This window comes from Ceratotherium simum, chromosome 37 (genome assembly GCF_057802395.1).
Source record: "Ceratotherium simum simum isolate JZ-2026a chromosome 37, ASM5780239v1, whole genome shotgun sequence".
Lineage (NCBI taxonomy): Eukaryota > Metazoa > Chordata > Mammalia > Perissodactyla > Rhinocerotidae > Ceratotherium > Ceratotherium simum.
The window spans coordinates 2,584,613-2,605,939 of NC_141936.1; the positions used below are offsets into that span (position 1 = coordinate 2,584,613).

General features: G+C 41.7%; 1 protein-coding gene across 3 annotated transcripts in view; it reads left to right on the plus strand.

Annotated features, from left to right (window-relative positions):
• The window catches only part of NDUFA10 (NADH:ubiquinone oxidoreductase subunit A10), a 66,927-nt gene that overhangs the window by 31,453 nt on the left and 14,147 nt on the right, over positions 1 to 21,327 (plus strand). For 2 of the 3 annotated variants that reach the window (XM_087424597.1, XM_004427735.3), the window contains exon 9: positions 6,574 to 6,682. The exons of the other annotated variant lie outside the window; for it this stretch is intronic. In XM_087424597.1, coding sequence (XP_087280723.1) covers positions 6,574 to 6,682 — 109 coding nt within the window. The remainder of the gene's footprint in view (positions 1 to 6,573; positions 6,683 to 21,327) is intronic. 3 annotated transcript variants of the gene reach the window in all.

The following is a 21,327-nucleotide window of genomic DNA, read 5'->3' on the forward strand; positions in this document are numbered from 1 at the left end:
CTGTTGTATGAATGTGTTTTACAACTATTGATGTATTGGGAAATTGTTCTCCAGTGTGTACCAGTTTGCACGCTTGTACCTCTCTTCTGAAAGTTTCTATTAATACGGTATAGTTAAAACAAAAAGCAAACAATTGTGATTTTGATAGCAACGTATTTGCTTTATTTTGCATTTTATAAACATTGAATTTCAAACAATTTATATTTTTATTGGCTATTTATTTGTCCTTTGTGAATTTTCTCTTCAAGTTTATTGATCTTTTTAAAGAACCAGTTTTTTGTTTTGTTGATTTTCTCTGTTGTTTTTCTGTTTTCAATTTTGTTGACATCTGCTCTAGTTTTTATTTCTTTTTTTAATCTGCTTCCTTTAGTAAAGCTTCAGTTGCTCTTTCTCTAGTTTCCTAAGGTAGAAGCTTATATGATTGATTTTAGATCTTTCTTCTTTTCTAATGTATGCATTCAGTGCTATAAATTTCCCTCTAGTTTAATTCGGTATGGTCTGAGAACGTACTTTGTATGATTTCTACTCTTTTACATTTGTTAAGGTGTTTTATATGGTCAGGAATGTTTTCTCTCTTGATTGATGTTCCAGTTGAGTGTGAGAAGGATGTGGACTCTGCTGCTGTTAAATGGAGTGTTCTATAAATGTCAGCTAGAGCAAGCTGATTGGTGGTGATGTCCAGCTCATCTATAGTCTGGTTGCTTTTCTGTCTGCTGGATTGGTCAGTTACTGAAGAGGGGCATTGAAGTCTTCCACTGCAGTAGCAGGTTTGCCTTTCTTCTTTGAGTTTTGTTTGTTTTTGCCTCATGTAGTTTGACACTGTTGTTAGGTGCATACAGGTTTAAGATTGTTATGTCTTCTTGGAGAATGGACCCTTTAGCATTATGTAATGCCCATCTCTATCCCTGATAATTTTTCTTGTTCTGAAGCTTGCTTTGTCTGAAGTTAATATATCTATTCCAGTGTTTGATTAGTGTAGGCACAATAGTATGTCTTTCTCCATCCTTTTACTTTCAACCAGAGTCTTTGTATTTCAAGTGGGCTCCCTGTAGACAACATAGAGTTGGGTCTTGTTTTGTTTTTATCTACTCTGACAGTCTCTATCTTTTAATTGGTGTATTTGGACAGTTCACATTTAAAGTGAGTATTGACATATTTGGACTGATTTTTACCATGTTTGTCACTATTTTCTATTTGTTGCATTTGTTTTCTTTTCCTGCCTTCTCTGGTTTTAATGGAGCATTCTATGTGATTGCATTTTATCTTTCTTAGCATATCAGTTGTACTTTTAAACATTTTGTTGTTGCTGTAGAGTTTCCATATGCATTTGCAGTTCATCTAAGTCTGCTTTCAAATGGCACTACCACTTCCTGGACAGTGCAGGTACCTGATAGCAGAGTGTCCCAGGTCCTCCTTCCGGTCCTGTGGCATTGCTGACGTTTGCTCCACTTTATGCTGTAACCACCTAATACGTTGTTACTGTTATTCCAGGACAAATCATTGATTTTCAGTTTTTTCTGCCTTTTTTGTTGTAAGGACAAGAGTGGCAGCTTCCAAGCTCTTTACTTGTTGGAGCTGAAACTGGAAGTCCTCTTTGTTTTGTTTTTTGCTGAGAGAGATCTGCCGTGAGCTAACATCTGTTGGCAATCTTCCTGTTTTTTTGCTTGAGGAAGATTAGCCCTGAGCTGACATCTATGCCAGTCTTCCTCTATTTTGTATATGGGTCACCACCACAGCATGGCTCATGAGTGGTGTAGGTCCACACCCGGGATCCGAACTGTCAACGAAAATAATCCATAACCAATCTATAAATCAAAATTGGGGTGAGTTTACTATGAGCCAGATCTGAGGACCATATAGCCCGGGAGACTCCTTTCACAAAGGAATGGAGCACTCCAGAGAAGTTGGGGGGGTGTACAGAGTGGTTATATACTATCAAAGAGCATGTATCACATATGATTGGAATGTCCCCTTTACAGTAGTCATGAGATTGCCTCGCAGGTGCAGCACTTCACATAACAATTGATGAACACAGCAGATAGCAGGTCTGTGGTCTAGAGCTGGGTGGTCACAGCAGGTCAGCAGTCAATCCCTAGCCTAGGGAGAGATGCCTATGCTTAAGGAAATGCCGATGTGGGGGAAGTAACTTTATCTTTAAGGGCGTGGTTCTTGTCGTTGGGACATGGTAAATACTTAAAGCAGATATACAGTGTGTGCTCAACGACCACGTCAGACCCTTTTGGAAAAATAAGGTCAGGCCAAATTAGTTTTACACCAAATGGCTTCCTCATATACTCCAGTATATCCTATTGCTTGTCATTTATTTATCAAAACCCACGAACCCAGGCCACCAAAGCAGAGCACACAGAACTTTAACCACTACGCCACAGGGCTGTCCCCTGCCTTTGTTTTTTAAAACTCTGTGGTTAACTTTATTTTTTGTCTAGAAGCTTGTATGTATATATGTTTTTGTAAACTTACCTAAATGGTATTATGTACTGTGTCATTCTGGACATTGCTTTAAAAATCTGTATCCTTTCTTTTAACTGCTGTATAGTATTCTACCTCTTGGTCTGAAATCTCAAAGTGTTAGCCTTGATCATAGTTACACATAAATGTCAACACTGTATCTGGAAGGTGTTTCAGAAATGTTTCCTGTTCCACAGCACCCCTGCTGGTTGAGGGATCCTCTCATTTTACAGGTGGGGAAACCATAGCTCAGAGAGCTGACTCGCCATGGTCACGTGACAGTGGTATGGAGGGTGTAACATCTGACTCTGGGAGGCATGGCCTCCCAGCCCTGGCTTGAGGGCCTCCTCCCTGCTGGGTGCACAACCATCTTGCCCTCCCTCCTCTCGTTGTCTCGGGCTTGAATTCTGGTGGGACCATCACCTCCTCGTTCAATTATCATCCTGCTGGAACCCTTCTTTTCTCTATTGACCCCTGTACTTTTCCCTGAGTCCCACGTGAAGGTTAGTGTGTTCATCTCCAATGATTTCCCTCCCTTATCCTTTTCTTTTATTACTTCTGCTGCCTTTGGGGTTTGATTCCCTCATTCTTGATCTCTATTCTTCTAGTTATTTCTTCATCCTGCACATGCCTTGTACACACGCACCAGGTTAATTTTCATAAAAATGTTGCAGTGACCCTATTTTCTCTTGACTCAGAATCCTTCAGTGGTATATCTTTGTTTAGTCATGAATCCAAATTTCATTTCCTGGAGTTAATTCAGAGTCCTAACCATCTGATTCTACCTCCTCCTTCTGGATACGCACAACCTCCTGAATCCTTTACCTCTCCCATATGCCCAGTAATTATCTATAATCTGAGCATTCTTCTAAGCCTGGCTGTATTTACCTCTTTTTTTACCTTGGAACATTCTCTTAACTTTTCTAGGCTTTCATTTTATATAGATTTATCTGTGATTCTTGTTAGTATTGGCTACTGCTGGACAGAGTATGTGAAATATCATATAAGAAAAGGTGACTCTCCTAACATCCTCCTGAGACTAGGCAGTATGGTATGACTTACCAATCCTTCCATGGGTAATACAGTGTCATTTTCCCAGCATAATCTGGAATGTGTGTGAATTTGATTCTAGACCATGTCCAAAATTCATGTCTTAAAATCATAATTTTAGTACTTTAGTTATGTGGTTATCAGAGCGTAGAGAAAGATCCTATAATTCCTACAAAGTTGACAAATTACAGCATTCAATTAATTGTTTCAATTTAATTTACTATAAATGGTCTTGTCCTTTCCTTCTCCCAGAAATTTTCTTTTCCTCTGTCTCCCAAGGATATTTCATAACAACTTACAATGGTAATTGTGTTAATTTTCATTTGAGTACCATTTCTTAATTTGGGGGACTCAAGTGAAAATTATGACCAATTTTCTAAGATGATTATTGTAAACATGCCATTTACCAGTCATACTCATTTTGTCCAGAACCTTACCAAATTATTGGTTTAGAGCATTTGTGTACCATCTCAGCTATGTGTGTTGCCGTATAATTATGTATGTGTGTCTGCTTATGCTGAGAGACAGTAACTGTATTTTTCAACCTTGATAGCATTTTGTGTTTGTATCCATGATCCATAACTTCCTGGCACCCGCCCTGGTTTGGTTCCTGGGTTGGTGACTGATTGCCAGTCAGGCCTCCTCTGGTGCAGGGCTCTGAGCCCACCTTCCTCCTGCCCCCCCAGAGCCTGGGCCTTCCCACACACCCTCATTTGCTTCATCACTGAGACTTCTGTTTTCTGTGACTCTTGGAGAATGTCTTTCTAATGTGAAATTCCATTGCTACGAAAACTATGAGCTTGGTATTAGAAGTAGTGTTTCAGACAGAACTTTGCAATTCAGGAGAAACTAAAAAATATGCTTTGGACATGTTTCAGGAGAAAGTATAGACATTCTGTTAATTGGGAAACAGTTTGAGTCATAAAACATAATTTACAATTTTATTTTTTCTGTCTTTTCCTGCCTCACTCTTTTGTTTTAAAATATGTGGCACAGCACCTCACGTTGTAAACTGAGCTCTAGTACATTTTATCTTCTTATTTGGGCACTTTGGCTTATGATGTTAAGAGGATGTATTATCCTCAGTCACTTTTTGAATTCTCCTTAATTAGACTAAGTGCTCTGTGAACAGAATGTTTTCTTTCACTGCTTTCTGCTTTCTGAGTCATAAAAGGCTTCCTGTTGTCTTCATTCCTTACTTATCTTCGATCTAGAATATATCTGTAGTTTATTGGAGGGTAAGCCTGGGCTTTACTGAAGATACTGTAGGCTCTTCTTAACAGTCATCATTTAAGCTCATAGTAATAAATTGACAGAGCAGTTCAGCTAAGTTTAAAACAAGTTATAGAACAGTTGCAGCATATTATTTTTTTCATCTTCAAAGACAAGTTTGAAGCCCTTTTGGAGGGTTATTTGTAAACTGTAATTCTGCCAAATTAAACATAGATGGCGCTGTTGCTCTGTGTATTCCACGCAAGTTCCCAGGCCAGTGAGTTCTTTGAATTTTCCAGAATTTTTTTAGGTTCTTCAAACTATAGAGAAAACCAAATCATACCCCACCTTGGTATTTGCTAACATTTAAAAATATAAACTTCATTTTTAATTGAAATTTTGTATTGTGAGATGACTTTAAAAATTATCCTTATATAAGTATAGACTAATTCTATTTGTGGTAAAAATAAGATGTACTTTATGTTATTGACACGTCCTCATGAAAGATATATTATATAACCAACTTACTGTTAGACTAAGAAACAGTTCTCATCTGAGTGTGTACGTTACAGCCATTTGCATGATTGGTGGACGTCCATATGCACACACTCAGGGAGCAAACCCGGTTATCCTGGCAGCGTTTCCTTGGAGTGATACTGGATTACTAGTCGTCGTACAAGTGATGTGGGTTTTACTGGAGACACTCAGGGTGTGCTTTTACCCACTGTCCGCTCATGTTCAACTGCCGCAGGTTCTCGGTGCTCTGTTGTCCTCTGGGAGAGGGACAGGGGACCGCCCAGGCCTCGGATTTGGATCGGGCTGTTCTGACTGTCAGAGTCTTCCCAGAGTGCCGAGGGGAACAGGCCTGGGGTGTGCATGGGCCAGGACTCTCTCACGGAGTGGCTGAGAGCCAGACACATTGAAAGAACTTCCATTTGGGCCATTACAAATAGAAACGTCTTCTGCCATTATAACTTATTAATGGGAAAGTGGCCATTTAAAATAATTATTTTCTTTGTTTTGAGCCCTTAAGAAAGGAGGCTTTATTTTAATGTTTCTTTCTAAAAGCCTCAAAAATTCTTTTCATCTTCAAGTATAGTGGTTATATTCAGACTAAATTTAATTTAAAATAAGAAAATTATAACAAAGTATAAATATTTTAGCATTCAGCAAAATAAAATGATGAAACAAGGAGAGTATCCTAAGGTTTGTGTTTATTGGCGCCAAGAAAAGCAGAGCGTTAGATCTTTTATAGGTGGTGGTACAGACTGTCCTGTGTGGGAGTTTGCCCCCATCCCCTCCCCTGTGTCCTTGAGTCCCATGGAGCCCTTGTTGGCTTTCGCTCCTGGAATCCCTCAGACAGCTTCCGCCGCAAGACGCTGTGTTGTAACCCTAGGGGGACGAGAGTTACTCGCCATTCTTTCCTTCAAGATTCATTAATATTGCAAATTTTTAATGAGGACATACTATGTGCATGGCACTGTAATATATGGCACTGTTTTTAGCTTTTTATTCCTGCTATTCCTATGTTTAAAGCACACTATGGCTCCTTTTTCATGTTTTCAAACTCTCCATTCCCAAAAGGTAGTCATCAGTGGCCACTGAGGCTTTTGAAAGACTCTATCTCAGACTCTGAAAGTCACTTCAGAAGAGCAGCTCCATACAGTCCAAATGGGCTTTGGGATGAAAGTTTTGCTTCGAGATGAGTGCTTGAGAATGAATGGCCTTTATTGGAATGTATGAGTTTTTTAATATGGATATGTTACAGTATAACCCTTATAGCTTATTTTATTATATTTATTTTGATGGTGTAGCATGATTCATATATGCCTCATTTTTTAGGGTTCAGAATAAGTTGGAGGTGCTGAATTACACAACCGTTCCTATCTTTCTCCCAGAAGTCACGATTGGAGCTCACCAGAGTGACCGCGTCTTCCATAAATTCAAGGAGGTAAGGCCTCGGAAGCAGAGAGCTGACCCTCTGCTGCATCTCAGACAACTGGCAACAAAGTCATTTCTCTGAAAAATGGTTTCTGTGGTTTCTTATTTGTTTATTTTAGTGAAAGAGCTCCCTTTACATTGAAATAATTAGCCTCGTTTTCCTTTATCATTGTATATTAAGCTGACGCATTCTGCATATGGCAGGCCACGTGCAGTGAGCTGTTCTGGGCAGCGTGTGTGGCAGGCACTGTTCTTTGTCAGCTTGTTATCTTGATACAGAAACTTTCTCTGTTCTTGAGTTTTTATTTACATTCCTTTAATGTCAAATTTTACTTCTGGTGTTGCCTTACTCTTCATGGGACATCCATCCATAAATGATGAAGATGTGTTTCTGCAGAAGGTCCTCGGAGTGGGTGGGAGAGTGTAGGGCAGGTGAGCAGAGCAGGGGCAGGAACGAGGGCAGAGGTTGGGAGGGTCAGACTGTTCTATTGATCTTCTTATCTGAATCCCATACCTTTTTAGTGAATTATTTGTTTTCAGAATGGTTTGGAGAATCATTTCAGGCGAGAGTCCATGAATGTAGAGAACATTATAAGTTCTGTTTTGGAACCTAGCAGGTGAGTGAGAGCCTTCTCTGAGAATCATGGTGTCAGTGGAAGAGTAAGAATGTGGTCCATTTCCACATCAGCTGTGGTTGGGTTTGTTATTGGCAAATTTGTGAAATGATTGTATTTAAATCAGGACTTCAAGCTAAGCAGACAGCATGTAGATAAGTTGAAATCTTAGTTAAATATTTTTGCATTCCTGTAATCCTCTAGTTTGATGCTTACAGGTTGCTTGACGTGCCGATTGGATGTCTGAGTATATCCCACGGCTTACTTTCGTACTTGAGATACTTGGCATCTTCTTTTAAGTGAGTTTTTTTGGTTGATTTGAAAGTGATTTTATTCGATGTAGAAATTTCGGGAAATACATAAAACCGTAAAGATATCACTCAGAGGTATCTACAGTTAATGTTTTTGCATGTTTCTTTCTTCCTGCCCTTGTACCTGTGTGAGTGCCTATGTATTTTCACTTTCTCTTTTTGAGTGGAGTTGTGAGGGTCTGTGGCTTTGTCGGTGTCTGGGGGCTGAGCTGGCTCCTCAGTGCACCAGCTGCCTTGTTTGCTGCTTTGCATAGACCAGAAAACCCGCACCTGGTGATTGTTCCTGCTCTGCATTTAACAACCCACTGGGTCCTGTTGACCATCTTAGCAGTGACTTTATTTTCTTCTGTGTCATCACAGCTGCTGCCCTTGTGTAGGCCACCATCATCTTACTTAAATGTGTACTGCAGCTACCTCCCTGGTCTCTCTGTGTCCAGTTTCTCCCTCAAGCCCCTCTTCCATAAGGCAGAAGCAACCATGCTTAAATGCAAAACTGATAGTGTCGGTCCTGTGCCTAACACCCTTCCATGGCTCCTCTTACCTCAGATCGAGTCCAGAGCCTGTAATATGGGAGCTCTGGCTCCTGCGTAGCCTCTGCCCTTGTCACATCCCACAGAGCATCCGTGGTCTCACTGGTGTTGTCTGTTAGTGCATACCACTGATGCTGGGGGCTCTAAGGTGGTGCAGAGACAGAGAATTTAAAAACAAATAGTTAAATAAATTGCCTAGTAAGAAAGTTTTACCCTTTTAAATTTTTAAAAAATTCTTTATGTCAGAATATTGATTTACTGATGTCTTGAACATTTCTGTTACTCTTGATGATCTCACTTTTAAACAAGGAAACAGCGTGCGGCAAGTTCAGAGGTTTTGCAGTCACTGGCCTCTGGGTAGAATTTAGTAATGTAGCCTTGTTTTTGCAGTTTTTTTCTTATGCTCCATTGTTTACAGTGAATGGTACTGGCTCTCCAGTTGTACCACTGATATAAATTTTTCTTTTAAAATAAACTTATGTAAAAAAAGGTATTTCATCTTTTTAATGTAAGCAGTAGTACGTTTGGTACACAGCTGTGACCCAAGTGGGGAAGTGACTTACTAGGTGCCAGACCTGTCCTGGGCACTGGGGAGGGAGCAGTGCGTAGGGTGGGCAAGAATCCTTGCCTGATGGAGCTTACATCCCAGTGTAAGGAAACGGAAAAGAAACAGGGAATGTATTAAATGATGGTGACAAGTGCTGTGGAGACAATTAAATTCCCAGAAGAGGGCAGGCAGAGCCCTTGTGAGGCAAGGGAGTTGAGTTTAAAAAGGTGAGGTGAGGCTAGTGGGGATGTGGGGGGAAGAGACCCACATGCAATGGTGAGGCTCAGCATTTCTAGCATATTCAAGACTCAGGAAGGAGGCCACTGTGGGTGGAGCAGAGGGAGGGAGGGGGAGGAGACAGGTAGTAAGAGAGAGATCGTGAAGGCTTCCTGGCTTGTCCTCTGCGGGACGTGGGGAAGAAGGATCTGTGTGACATACTTTCTAATGGGAATGTTCTGGTTTCTACTTTGAGAATAGATTGAATAGGGGCATGGGTGGGAGCAGGGAGATTAGTTAGTGGGCTATTAAAGGAATACTGGTTGAGAGGTAATATTAGCTTGGACCAGGGTGGTCATCCTAGAAGTTTCAAAAAGTGGTCGAATTGTGGATAGAACCCACAGAATCTGTTGAAACTTTGTATTGGGAAGTGAGAGAAAGAAGTAAGCTTATTGCTAGGTTTTTGGCCTCAGAAACTAGAACTCGGGAGTTGGAATTGGCAGATAGTGGGAAGACACAAGAGGTACGGGTTCCAGGGAAAGATCAAGAATTTGTTGTTGGACATGACAAGTTTGAGATGCTTATTATAGCCAAGAGGAGATGTTAAGTAGGTAATTATATATGATGAGTTTGGAGTCTGGCAGTAAGTGAGGGTTGTGAATAGTAAATTTAGGGGTTGTCAGCATGTGGTTGACATTTGAAGTCATGGTACTGGTTGAGATCACTGTGGCAGTATAGACAGAGAAAGGAAGAATGTAAGGTTAAGAAGTAGTGGAGACAGCAGAGAACCAAAGTCACTGTCTTCAAGGAGCTTATATTTTAGTATATCTTTATTTCATTTAATATCTTTATAAGTGGGGGACTGTTAATGTCAATTGGAGTTTAATGTCTTCTGTTAATATATGTCTGTTTATAAAGTGTAGACTTGTATTTATTTCTATCTGTATAAACAGGAAAGAGTGAGCCAGATTACCCCCAGAAAAGTAGAAATGGTACCCAGAACAGGTGGGACTCTCGTACCCAGAACAGATGGGACTGTCCTGGTCTTGCTGGAGGTCGGGAGCGGGGAGAGCCCTTGTTGAGTGTGGGTGGGCGTGTGAGCAACACAGAGAAGGCCCAGCAGCGTGCTCCTAAACGATGCAGTAGCCCGACTCCCCAAGAGGAGAGCCCACTGCACAGGTGTTGTCATCTTGTAGTGGGTGAGATCTCAGGTGACATTGTCACTGCTGTAATGACACACTGCCAGAGTAAATAAACTTCCTGTTAACCAACTGCCCAGGCCGTCATAATGACAATTAGGGGAAACACAGCAAGTTTCAAAAATTAAGTCTACATGGAAAATGGACATTTAAAAGTCCCATCATATAAAAAGAAAAAGAAAAATACATGCTGTCAAATAATGACAGTTTTCTTTCTTTCTAGTCTGTGTACCCCCTTTTTTTTCTTGCCTTAAGACACTGGGTGGATCTCTAGTTCATGAGTGAGTAGACGTTGTAACAGTGTCATCCTGGTCTTGTTTCTGATCTCATGGAGAATGTCTTCAGTAATTCACCAGTGAGTGTTATGTTTGCTATTGGTTAATTTTAGATACTCTTTTTCAGATTAGGGATGATCCATTTTATTAGTGGTTTCTAGGGAATTTCTGTCATGTGTGATTATTGAGTTTTATCACAGGTTGTCTGCCATGGGTGATTTTTTCCCTTTTTCTGTTAATGTGGTCAGTTATACTGATTGATTTTCTAATGTGAGACCAACCTTGATTTCCTGGAATAAATCCTACTTGGGTGTATATTATCCTCTTCCTATGTAGCTGAACCTAATTCACATATTTATTCAGGATTTTTGTATCTATATTCCTGAGAGACTGGATGGCAATTTTCCTTTCTTGTAGTATGTTGATCAGGATCATGCTGACATCAAACACTAAATTGAGATTGGACCTTCATTTTTTATTCTCTGGAAGAGTTTGCATAAGATGGGCATTACTTCTTCCTTCATCGTTGAGAAGGATTGACTGGTGGAGTTCTGTTAGAATATTTAAATTAGAGATTCAGTTTCTCTAATAGATACCGAATATTCAATATTCTATTCCTTCTCAGGTTAGATGTTGAAAGTTGTATTTGTCAAGGAATTTGCCCCCATTTCATTTAAATTTTCTACTTTCTTGGCATGAAGTTGTTTCAAATGTCCTTTTTTATGTTTTTAGCTCGGTCAGATCTGAGGATGACCACTCTTCCCTTCTTCATCCTGTTGCTGGTCCTTGGAGTCTCCCTTCTTTCCTCTTGGAAGGAGGTTATCATTCAAGAAACCAACTCCTTGTTTGGTATTTTCTGTTATACATTCTGATTCACTGACTGTTACTCTTTATTTTTTCTCTTTCATTTGCTCTTTTTCTAACTTCTCAAGATGAATAAGTGGATCATTGATTTTCAGCCTGTCGTGCTTTCAAATGTATGCATTTAAAGCTAGATACATTGCCCTCCAAATTTGGCTTCACTTGATCTCATAATTCTTGATGTTATGTTTTCATTATCATTCAATTCAAAATATTTTCTAATTTTAATCTGATTTCTTTTTGGACCAATATGCTAATTTGAATTATATTGTATAATTTAAAAGCAGTTGGAATCTTTTAGTTATCTTTTTGTTATAGATTCCTGGCTTAATTCTACTCTAGTCAGAAACATACTTCTTATGATTTCAGTCCACAGAAATTGATTGAGACTTACTTTTTGGCTCAGCATTTGGTCAATTTTGGTAATATTTCGTGGTCCTCAAGGAGAATGCTTGTTTTGCCGTGTTGTGTACAGGGTCCTATTAGTGCATCAAGGTGAAGTCTGTTAATCACATTATTCAAGTTGTCTTTATCCTCACTGATATTTTTTGTCTCCTTCTTCTGTCAATTTACTGTGAGAGGTGTGTGGAAATCTGCTGCTGTTTGTGGATTTGCTCCTCCTTTCAGTTCTGTCACATTTTGCTTCATGTCTATTTTGAGGCTGTTCAGTTGGCCCTCCGTATCTGCGGGTTCCACATCTGTGGATGGGGAGGGCTGAGTAAGGGACTCCAGCATCGTGGATTTTGGTGTCTGCAGGGTCCTAGAACCAATTCCCTCCGGATGCCAAAGGGCAACTGTATTATTAGATGTATGCAAATTTAGAATTGCTACATATTTTTAATAGAGTTACCCTTTCATATGTTATGAATTTTCCTTCTTATCTTTATTAATGGTTCTTAAAGTTTATTTTATTCAAACCTTATGTAGTATCTACACCTTTCTTTTGGCTAGCATTTGCATGGGATAGCCTTTTCTACATCTTTTAATTTCAACTTTTCTCTTTCTTTATATTTCTGGTGGACTCCTTGCAACCTGAAAAGTTATGTTTTTAGTTTTTGTCCAGTCTTAATATTGGGAATATTTATCTGTTCACATTTAAGGCAATTACTGATACATTTGTGTTTAAATAGCTTAGCTTATTTTATATTTTTCCCGTCTGTTCTATGTATTTTTTTCTCTTTCTTTTTTGCTGCCTTTTGGATTAAGTGTGTTTTTTTGTTATTATTTTTATTCCATTCCCCCCTCCATTTGCTTGCTAGTTATCATTCTTTTCATATTTTTGGTGGCTAAACTGTTAATTAAAATAGTCACCATTGGTTTATTAAAGTCTAGCGTTAATGAGTAGTTCTCTAGTTCCAGAACAGTGCAAGGATCTCCCCAGCTCCCATCTTTGTGCTGTTTTTGTCATAGATCCTAATTTCTTTAGGCCCTTGGGACATCATGATTGTTGTGTTGCCTGGTCAGACCTGGTGCAGATTCACCCGTGCTCCACTGTGCTGCTGCTCCTCGCCCACCGTGGTCCCCAGGCCTCCACTGAGCATCATTGTCCTTCTGCCTGAAGAATCTTTGCTGCCAACAAATTCTCACACTTGTTGTATAAAGTGGTCTTCATTTGGTCTTCATTTTATCTATTTTTTATTTTGGAATGTTTCAAACTTACAAAAAGTAACAAGAATAACAAAATAACTTCTTTGAACCTTTGTGAGTAAGTAATCAACATGATGCCCGTTATCTTCAAACACTTTAGTATAGAGATTCTCAAAGTGTGGTCCTTGCTTCAGCATCACCTGGGCACTTGTTAGGAGTGCAAGTTCTCAGGTCCCAGTCCAGGCCTACTGGCTCGGATCCTCTGGGGAAGACCCAGGAATCGGTTTTAAGGAGTCTTCTGGTCAATTCTGATGTGCACTAAGGTTTGAGAACCACAGCTCGAATGTGTAATTCTTACAAAAAAGGACGTTCTCCTACACAACCACAATACAACTATCAAAAACAGGAAATGGACATTCATATATTACTACCTCTAACCCATAGACCCTGTCCAAGGGTCATCAGTTGTCTCAACAATGTCCCCGGATAATGGATTGCATTTCATTATCCTATCTCTTTAGTCTCTTTGGGTCTGAGCAGTTCCTCAGGCTTTCCTTGATATTTAAGACTTTGATGCTTTTGAAGATTGCAGGACAGTTGTGTTTTGAACATCCTTCAGTTTGGTTTTGTTTGATGTTGCCCCATGATTAGATTTAGGCTATAGGTTTTTTTGTAGGAATGTCACAGAACTCATTGCATCTTATCAGGGAGCACATGATTCCCATTTGTCCCATTAGTGGTTATATTAACTTTGATCACTTGACTGGGATGGTGTCTTCACTGTAAAGTTACTCTTTTACTCCTTGTAATTAATAAGTATTTTCAGGGGAAGTACTTTGAAACTATATAAATGTCCATTTCCTCATCAAACTTTCACGCAATAGTTTTAGTGTCCATTGATTTTCTTAGCTAAATTATTAATGTGATGGTTGCCAAATTGTAATTTTCCTAATTGAGTCCTTCTTTCTACATTATTAGTTAGTATTCTATTCAGAAATGCTTTCTCGTCTCCCTGTTTGTTTGTTTATATCACTATGGACTCTCAGGTTCCTATTTTATCCGTATACGTCTGTATCTGTTTCTATCTCTATATGTATTGACAGCTGTGAATTCGTATCAATACCCCCAATTCCAGTGTATCTCAGCAAGGTTCATCCTAGTTTTCTCCCATTCCATTTCCTTCTTAGATAGTAAGGAACCTGGCTCCCATTACCTCAGTGTATCTACTTAGTGTGTTGGTGCCCCCAGGGTGTAATCAGTTTCCCACCACTGCTGCCACTGCTCACCTGCCACGGTTAGCACCCAGGTTTGCCCAACACCTCCCAGTGTCCCCCTCCTACCATATAAATGTAAACCTTGTCCAGCCCTACATACTGGCTTTTGGCCTGAACTAGGAAGGAAGGAAGATTGTCTTCATTCTTGAAGGGTATTTTCACTGGGTATAGAACTCTAAATTGGCAATTATTTCCTTTCAGCAATTCCAAACTTGCAGTATTTTATGTTTCTGACTTTCTTGTTTCTTATGAGAAATTTGCTGTTGCTCATTGAAGATAATGTTTCTTGTTACTCTGGCAGGGTTTTTATTTTTTTTAGGTGGGTTTTCAGACTTGGTTTTGAGCATTTGTACTACCTAAGGGTGTCATACAATCTAGGGGTATGTGTGCGTGTGTGTGTGTGTGTGCATCTCTACTTTTGTCTGCACTTTGCTTGGTGTCCACAACACTGCTTGCCTGAGGCTCCTTGTCGGCTCTGGGAGTCTTGCTGGTGCCTCTTCAGTTTTGCTGCACCCGTTTTCTCTCTGCTTCCTTGGGCTCAGTTTACCCACTTGTCAGGGCTTTTCACCATGTTCTGTGTCCCGTGTGCTCTCTTCTCTGTTTTTCATCCTGTTTTCTCTGTGAGTTTCAGCCCAGATATATTCTTCTCATCTGTCTTCCATGTTACTAATGTTTTTGGCTCTTTCTAATCTGCTTCTAGACCAGCATTTCCTATATTTTTTAAATTTTAATCATAGTCCTTTTTTGTTCTAGAATTTCCATTCTTTTATGATTTCAAGTTATCTGCTGAAATTATTTTTTCATCTAATTTCTTGAACATTTTAATCACAAAGTTATCTGATAACTGCAATATCTGGACCTCTTTTAGATCTGTTTAAATTGCTTGGTTCTCCCCCATCCTTTCCTTTTTGGTCATTTAATTTTGTTTTTTGGTATGGCTGGTATTTTGTTTTAAGTGCCAGTCATTATTTTTGAAGAATTGTAAAGATAGTTTGAGGCTCTGGGTGGTGTTATCCTGCTCCTGAGAGGATGTACTTAGGTCTTCTGGCAGGCGTGTAAGTCAGGGCAGATTGCCTGAATCCATTCAGAAGTGAAGCTGATTGACGCTGAGCTTAGGTTTCATGAGGTCTGGTGAATTTCCTGGTTGCCGTTCCTGAGAGAGCACTTTCAGTGGGGTCCCTTCCTTCTGGTGGTTCCTGACCTGCAGTTCCTCTCCATGGTCCTCTCACACTGTTGAGAGCTGCTCAGCTTCTCAGGCTCCCAGCTACCACCAGTGCGTGTGGGCAGGACCCCAAGGAGGGAGAACTGGCTCACTATGCAACTCAGCTCTTTTGCTTTCTTCTCCTGGGGCCTTGGAACCTCGGCCCCTCCTTACTTCGATGCCTTCCCGCAGACTTTTTTGGTGTGTTGTCTGTCTTTCCTGGTGGCTCAGGACAGGAGAGTCGGTTTGCACTAGTCCACCAGAAACTGGACGTATTAGCCATTTTAACCGGCGATGTGGTGAAGATATTTGGCAGTTTTTCATCATTATTTTGTTTTGCGTGTTTTGTCTTATTTTTAATTTGTGAGCATTAAAGAGATCTACTATATTGGACTCATGATTTTAATTAGATGTTTAGAAATGTTGAAATTTTTGATCAATATTTAAATGATTGGGGAAATCTAATTTTTAAAATTCCTAAGTGTTTTTAAAAATAACTTCATTTTTTAGAACAGTTTTAGATTTACAGAAAAATTGTGAAGATACTCAAGAGTTCCCATATACCCCACACCCAGTTTCCCATATTATTAACATCTTATATCAGTATGGCACATTTGTTACAATGAAAGAACAATATTGATACATTATTATTAACTAAAGTCCACACCTTATTCAGATTTCCTTAGATTTCCCCTAATGTCCTTTTCTGTCCCAGGATCGTACCCAGGATACCATGTGACATTTAGTTGGCATGTCTCCATAAGCTCCTCTTGGCTGTTCTCAAACAGTTTCTCACTTTCTCAGACCTTCCTTGTGTTTTAAAACTCTGACAGTTTTAAGGAGACCTGGGCAGGTATTTTGTAGAATGTCCCTCAGTTGGAGTTTGATGTTTTTCTTTCGATTAGCCCGGGTTTATGTGTTTGGGGGAGAAAGACCGCAGAGGTGGAGGCCATTTTCATCACGTTATGTCCAAGGTACACATCACTGCTGATGGTGGTGTCTGTCGGGGCTCCCGTACAGGTGCTCTTCATCCCCTTTCCAGAAGTCACCATGCCTACCATGGGCTTTGTATTTGTCCACTGAGTAAGAATTGGGTGAATATTAGAGGAATGTTGATTTTTTTAAAGGAAATTCAGTTGCTTGATCTTAAAAAAAATGATAAATTGGGATTAGATATTTTATAAGTAATAGTGACTGTTGCTCTTCATTCTCAGAATTTCCCGTGGACATTAAAGACATGAGCAACAGTTATTAACAGATTTCCCCCTAGAAAGCACATTGTGGAGATATAAAGATGAATGAATAGAGCCCGTCTGTCGATTTCACATGCAGCTATTTTATGTCTGGAAAGATTTGTTGCTCCTCAGAAAAGACCCCACAGCCAGGTTGCAGAGCTCGTTTCTAGGATGCTCGAGTGAGCGGCTGGCGAGGCCGACCTGCCTGCGGACATCTGAGACAGTGGTGGGTTTGCTGCGTGGGGGGGCAAGTGAGCAGTTTGGGGATATTGCAAGGAGTTGTTTCTTTCAAGAGAAGGAGTTGTTCCGTGTTGGAGTGGAGGGCGTTTTGTGCCCGTCATTTCCTGAAACAGGGGAGTTGATGGGTGCTTTCTATGGCAAAGGTCCTCAGAGGTCGGTCGCCCAGGTAGGCAGTTCTATCTTGCTAGGAAAAAATTTTTTTAATGTTGAAAATGTGTGTTTTAGACAGACTCCACTGAAAACATGAGAAGTTTATATAATCCTGATTAATGTCATAAAGGTAATATAGTTACTGAGAACAGAGCTCATAATTTCATGAGAAACTTAAAGTGTATTTGCACTGTGCTTATAGAGACAGGGAGGATGAGAGTGGTGTTCTCGTATTAGAATACGTCCATTACATATTATGCATATTTTATAGTACATATTGAACTTGTTGATACTTTGTGATTAGGAATTATTGGCTAGCACTTCTAATTCTTGGAAAAAGTAATAGTGCGTTGGCCTTTTGTTTTTTAAATTAAGTATTATAGTCTGCTTTTCTCTCTAGGATCTTTCTGTCTTTGGTGTTTTGTAGTTTAACCAAGATGGGTCTAGATTTAAATTCTTCTTAGTTATGCCAGTGCTTTCTGAAACTTGTTGGTAGGATCTTATTCCTTGCTTATATTTTCAGTTGCTTCTCTTTGTTTAAACATCTTAAACATAGTGACTTTATATCCTGTATCTAGTAGTGTCAGGTTTGGAGGGCTGTCTGACTTCATCATTTATTGTTTCCTCCGATTCTTACCCATGGTGGCTTACTTCCTTCTGCGTTTTGAAGACTTTGGCTGCTAAGTTCACACACGTGGGCATTTGTCCCTGGCATTTAGTGAGAGCAAGCCCCTCCTGAGATGGGTTGCCGGATCAAATATAGGAGGCCCAGTTAAGTTCTAATTCAGATAAACAGCAGATACTCTTCTGGTCTAAATATGCCATAAAAACTGCATTCAACCAAGCATCCTGTGTTGTTTGCTAACTCTGGCAGCCCTGCTCCTGAAAGGATTGTTTGCTGCTGCCAGGCCTGAGATTCACGAGGCACAGGATTTGTTTCCTTTGTTGCCTGTGGTATTCCTGGCCCTGGAGGCCGTGTGAATTGGAACCTGCATACCTGTGTGAGGACAGTTCCCAGCTGAGACCTCCTTGCTGGCAGGGGCTTTCTTGCCATCTCCCTTCCTGAGGATGCAGCCCTCAGGAGCTGGGCTCCTGTAAGAAGTCAGTCGCAGCTCCCCACCTTGCACGGACGCGTGCTCTGCCTTCTGCCTCAGGCAGCTCTTCACATGTCCCCAGGGCAGCTGAGGCTTCAGCTCCCCACTCTGGTTTTCAACTCGCTCTTCATCTCCAGCCCCTGGTGATTTCTTGTAGAGCTCAGCAATGCATTTAAAAGCGTTTCTAGACGTTTTATACCATGAGGTTTTTCAGGATATCAGGGCTGCTGTTTTGCTGGAAATGGAAGGCTCCTGTTTTTCTTTATGATCTGAAGGCCTGTTTTGGTGCTGATTCTTCCTGTGTTCCTTCTACAGAGGATCTGAGTTGGAAGCTTTATAGCCCTCTATGCTCAATAGGTATTTGCTCGGTGAACCCCCAGGATGGAGAATTTTTTCTCCAGATGCCCTCAGATAGCAGGGCATCTGAGCGCTATGGAGAAAATCAAGCTGTCTCAGGTGGGAGCTGTTCTATAGAGAGAGGTCATGGGTACCTGCTGACAGGCAGGGATTCGGAGACGGGGGCAGGCTTGGCGTATTCTAGGAATGGAAGAGCCCTCGTGGTGAAATGAAGGGGGTGGGGAGTGGCAGGAAGAGCTGGAGGTGAGGTTAGAAGGTAGCAAAGGCAAGATCAGATAGGGGCTGTAGGCTGTAGTGTGAAGACTTTGGATGAAGTCTTAGTGAGCCTGTAAGCCATTGGGGTGTTCTGAGAGTGATAGAAGCTGAGTTATATGTTAGAAGGATCGCTCTGCTTGCCATGTTGGATTTGACTGGGGGCAAAAGTGGAGGCAGAGAAACAGGGAGTGTTTCAGGAGTCTGGGTGAGAGATGATGGTGACGTGGCTGTGACCCTCGGACTAGCTCACCTTCCCTTCCGCAAGACCTGCTGTTACCAATGGCAACATTGCCCTTTCTTTGTACTGCCATATTTGTTCTTACTTCTTAGGTTTCCAAAATGGAACCAGTTGTTGTTGAAGGATTCAAAAGTAATAGGGTAATCAGGGAGGGATGTGACTGCAGGGGGTGGGGAAGGGCGCTGCTCAAGGTCCCAGCCATGGATGTGAGCATTGGGTTAATTGCTTTTTGTTTAGACTCGTGTGTCTGGTACTGGGAAGAGAGGAGTGGAGCAAGTATAGGCAACACCAGGAGTCTTATTCTCAAGTGAGTTAGTCGTGAGGTGGTAGTTGGGGTGACATGGGGTCATGGGGGGTTCTAACATGGGAAACTGCTCGTTGTAACAATGGACTTCTGTGTAATGGCTCTTCTTTTAAGGCCTCAGGTACTTATTTATGGATATCTTTTACTGACCCTTATGTCAACCAAATTCACTGATTTGTTGAATGAGCCAGAAAGGGTGGCTCACTAGAGAACTTCCCAGGGAGCAACTAGACGCAGGGGAAGCCTGGCTAACCTGTTTACACATTGGATGAAGCTGTGGTCCTAACCTTCACATTAGAAACGATGTGGAGCTCCACATCGTTTAGGTTATCCTTATCAGTAGAGCTCCCATTCTTTCATAAACGGAAACTTATTTCATAGGTTTTTAAAGCATGAAAACCAGTAGGAAGACAGAATTCTTCCCCAGCTGAGCTTCTATAGGTGGCTCGCCCACACCTCTTTCAGCACTTCATTTGAGCCACTCACCTTCATCAGATTGTTCCACGGCATTTCAACCTGGGTCTGTCTGCTCAAACTCGTACTCCATCAGTTTTCATAAAATTAAGTTCTGCAGTTACAAGGACAATGAGCTGACCTGTGAGTGAGCAGGCCGGGGTGGTCAGGGATGCTGCCGCAGAGACGAGGAAGGGGAGCTGGTGAGGAGGACCAAGCTCCTAGAGGGCCAGGAGACCCAGCCACGCACTCAGCCCAGGCAGCCAGCAGAGACACCACGACACCCGGTTCAGATGCTGCCAGAAGGTCAAGGGTGGTGAAGGCTGAGCAAGCTGTGGTTGCTGAACCTCAAGAGAACAGTTTCAGTAGAGTAGTGGGGACTTTTATTAGCTTGTTATTTCATTTTGTTTTTTAAAGGCTGAGCCATTCTCAGTGTGTTTATAGGCAAAAGGGCAGGTACCAGTAGAAAGAGAGAGAGAGGGTACATAGGAGGGACAGGGCAGTTGATGGGGCAGGAATTCCAGAGGCAGAGGAGGGGTCCCGGGTCCACCCAACAGGCCATGGCCCACCCCTTGATGAGTCAGGAAAGTCCCCATAGGTCCCGTGCCAGGGGCAGGTCCCAGCTCCTGTGGGAGGAGGAGCTTTGAGGGAGAGTGGAGGTGCACTTTATAGAAGCTGGGCATTGGTTGTCAGAGGGAAGAGTTGTAGGCATGGATTAGGGCTCTTTTCTACACCAGACAGAGGAACACCCTCCGAGGGGTCAGCCCCCGTGCGAAGGGGAGACCTAGAACCTGCCTATAGGGTGCCATGGTGCCATGAGAGCTGACATGGCTGATCGCTCAGACTGGCCTGGCATGGTGACCACGCAGCACACATTGGCTGCTGTCGTCGAAGCCACCTTGTCATTAGTTACCATCACGGGTGCTCGTTACAGATCCAGGTTCAGACAGTAGGTTGTGGCTGTTTGACCTCTTGCCTTTACATTTTTATCACATAAGAGAAGCACTGTGTGTGTTCAGCATCAAGTGCACACATGATGTGCTAGCCAGTGAGTTTCCAGCGTAGATTTTATGTGAAGATGTCTTGACCAGCTGTTAAAGGTACACAGTCCCACAACTAATGAACACTCATGGTGTCAGATTTACACATAGTGGTTTGTGTCCCTGTGCATCCTGTCACCTGTGTGAGGACCTGCCTTTTCTAGGTCTCTCCAAAGCCTGTTCTTTCCAGTCAACTGCACACTGGAATGGAGACTCCAGGAATAGCAGTGGGGGAAGGTTAGAGGGCTGACGCTCTAAACCCTGGACAGTGCTGACTCGCAGCAGTAGTGCTGCGTAGGTGACACCGAATGGGCTTTCTGGATCCCTGTCCCTTTGCTTCCCTGCCTGGATGTGTCGATGGGTGGTCGACTTGGAAGTAAAGCAGGAATGCAGCAGCTGGGAACCAATAGCCTCCGTTCCTGTTGTGGAGACTTCCTAACTCTTGTCTCTTCTTACCCGGAGCGTTGCTGCCCATCTGAGCTGAGAGGGCCTCCTGGGAGAAGATTCCCAGCTCCGCCCTTGGCTGGACAGGCTCAGGGGCTCCGGGCCTGAGTCTGAGAAGCGTCTGGTCACAGGGTCCAGCCAACTCCTTTTGCATCCTGGGGTTTCATAATTTTTGCTTTTGCTTGACCTTGTATAATTAGAGGTACACCACACACATTTGGGCACAGCAG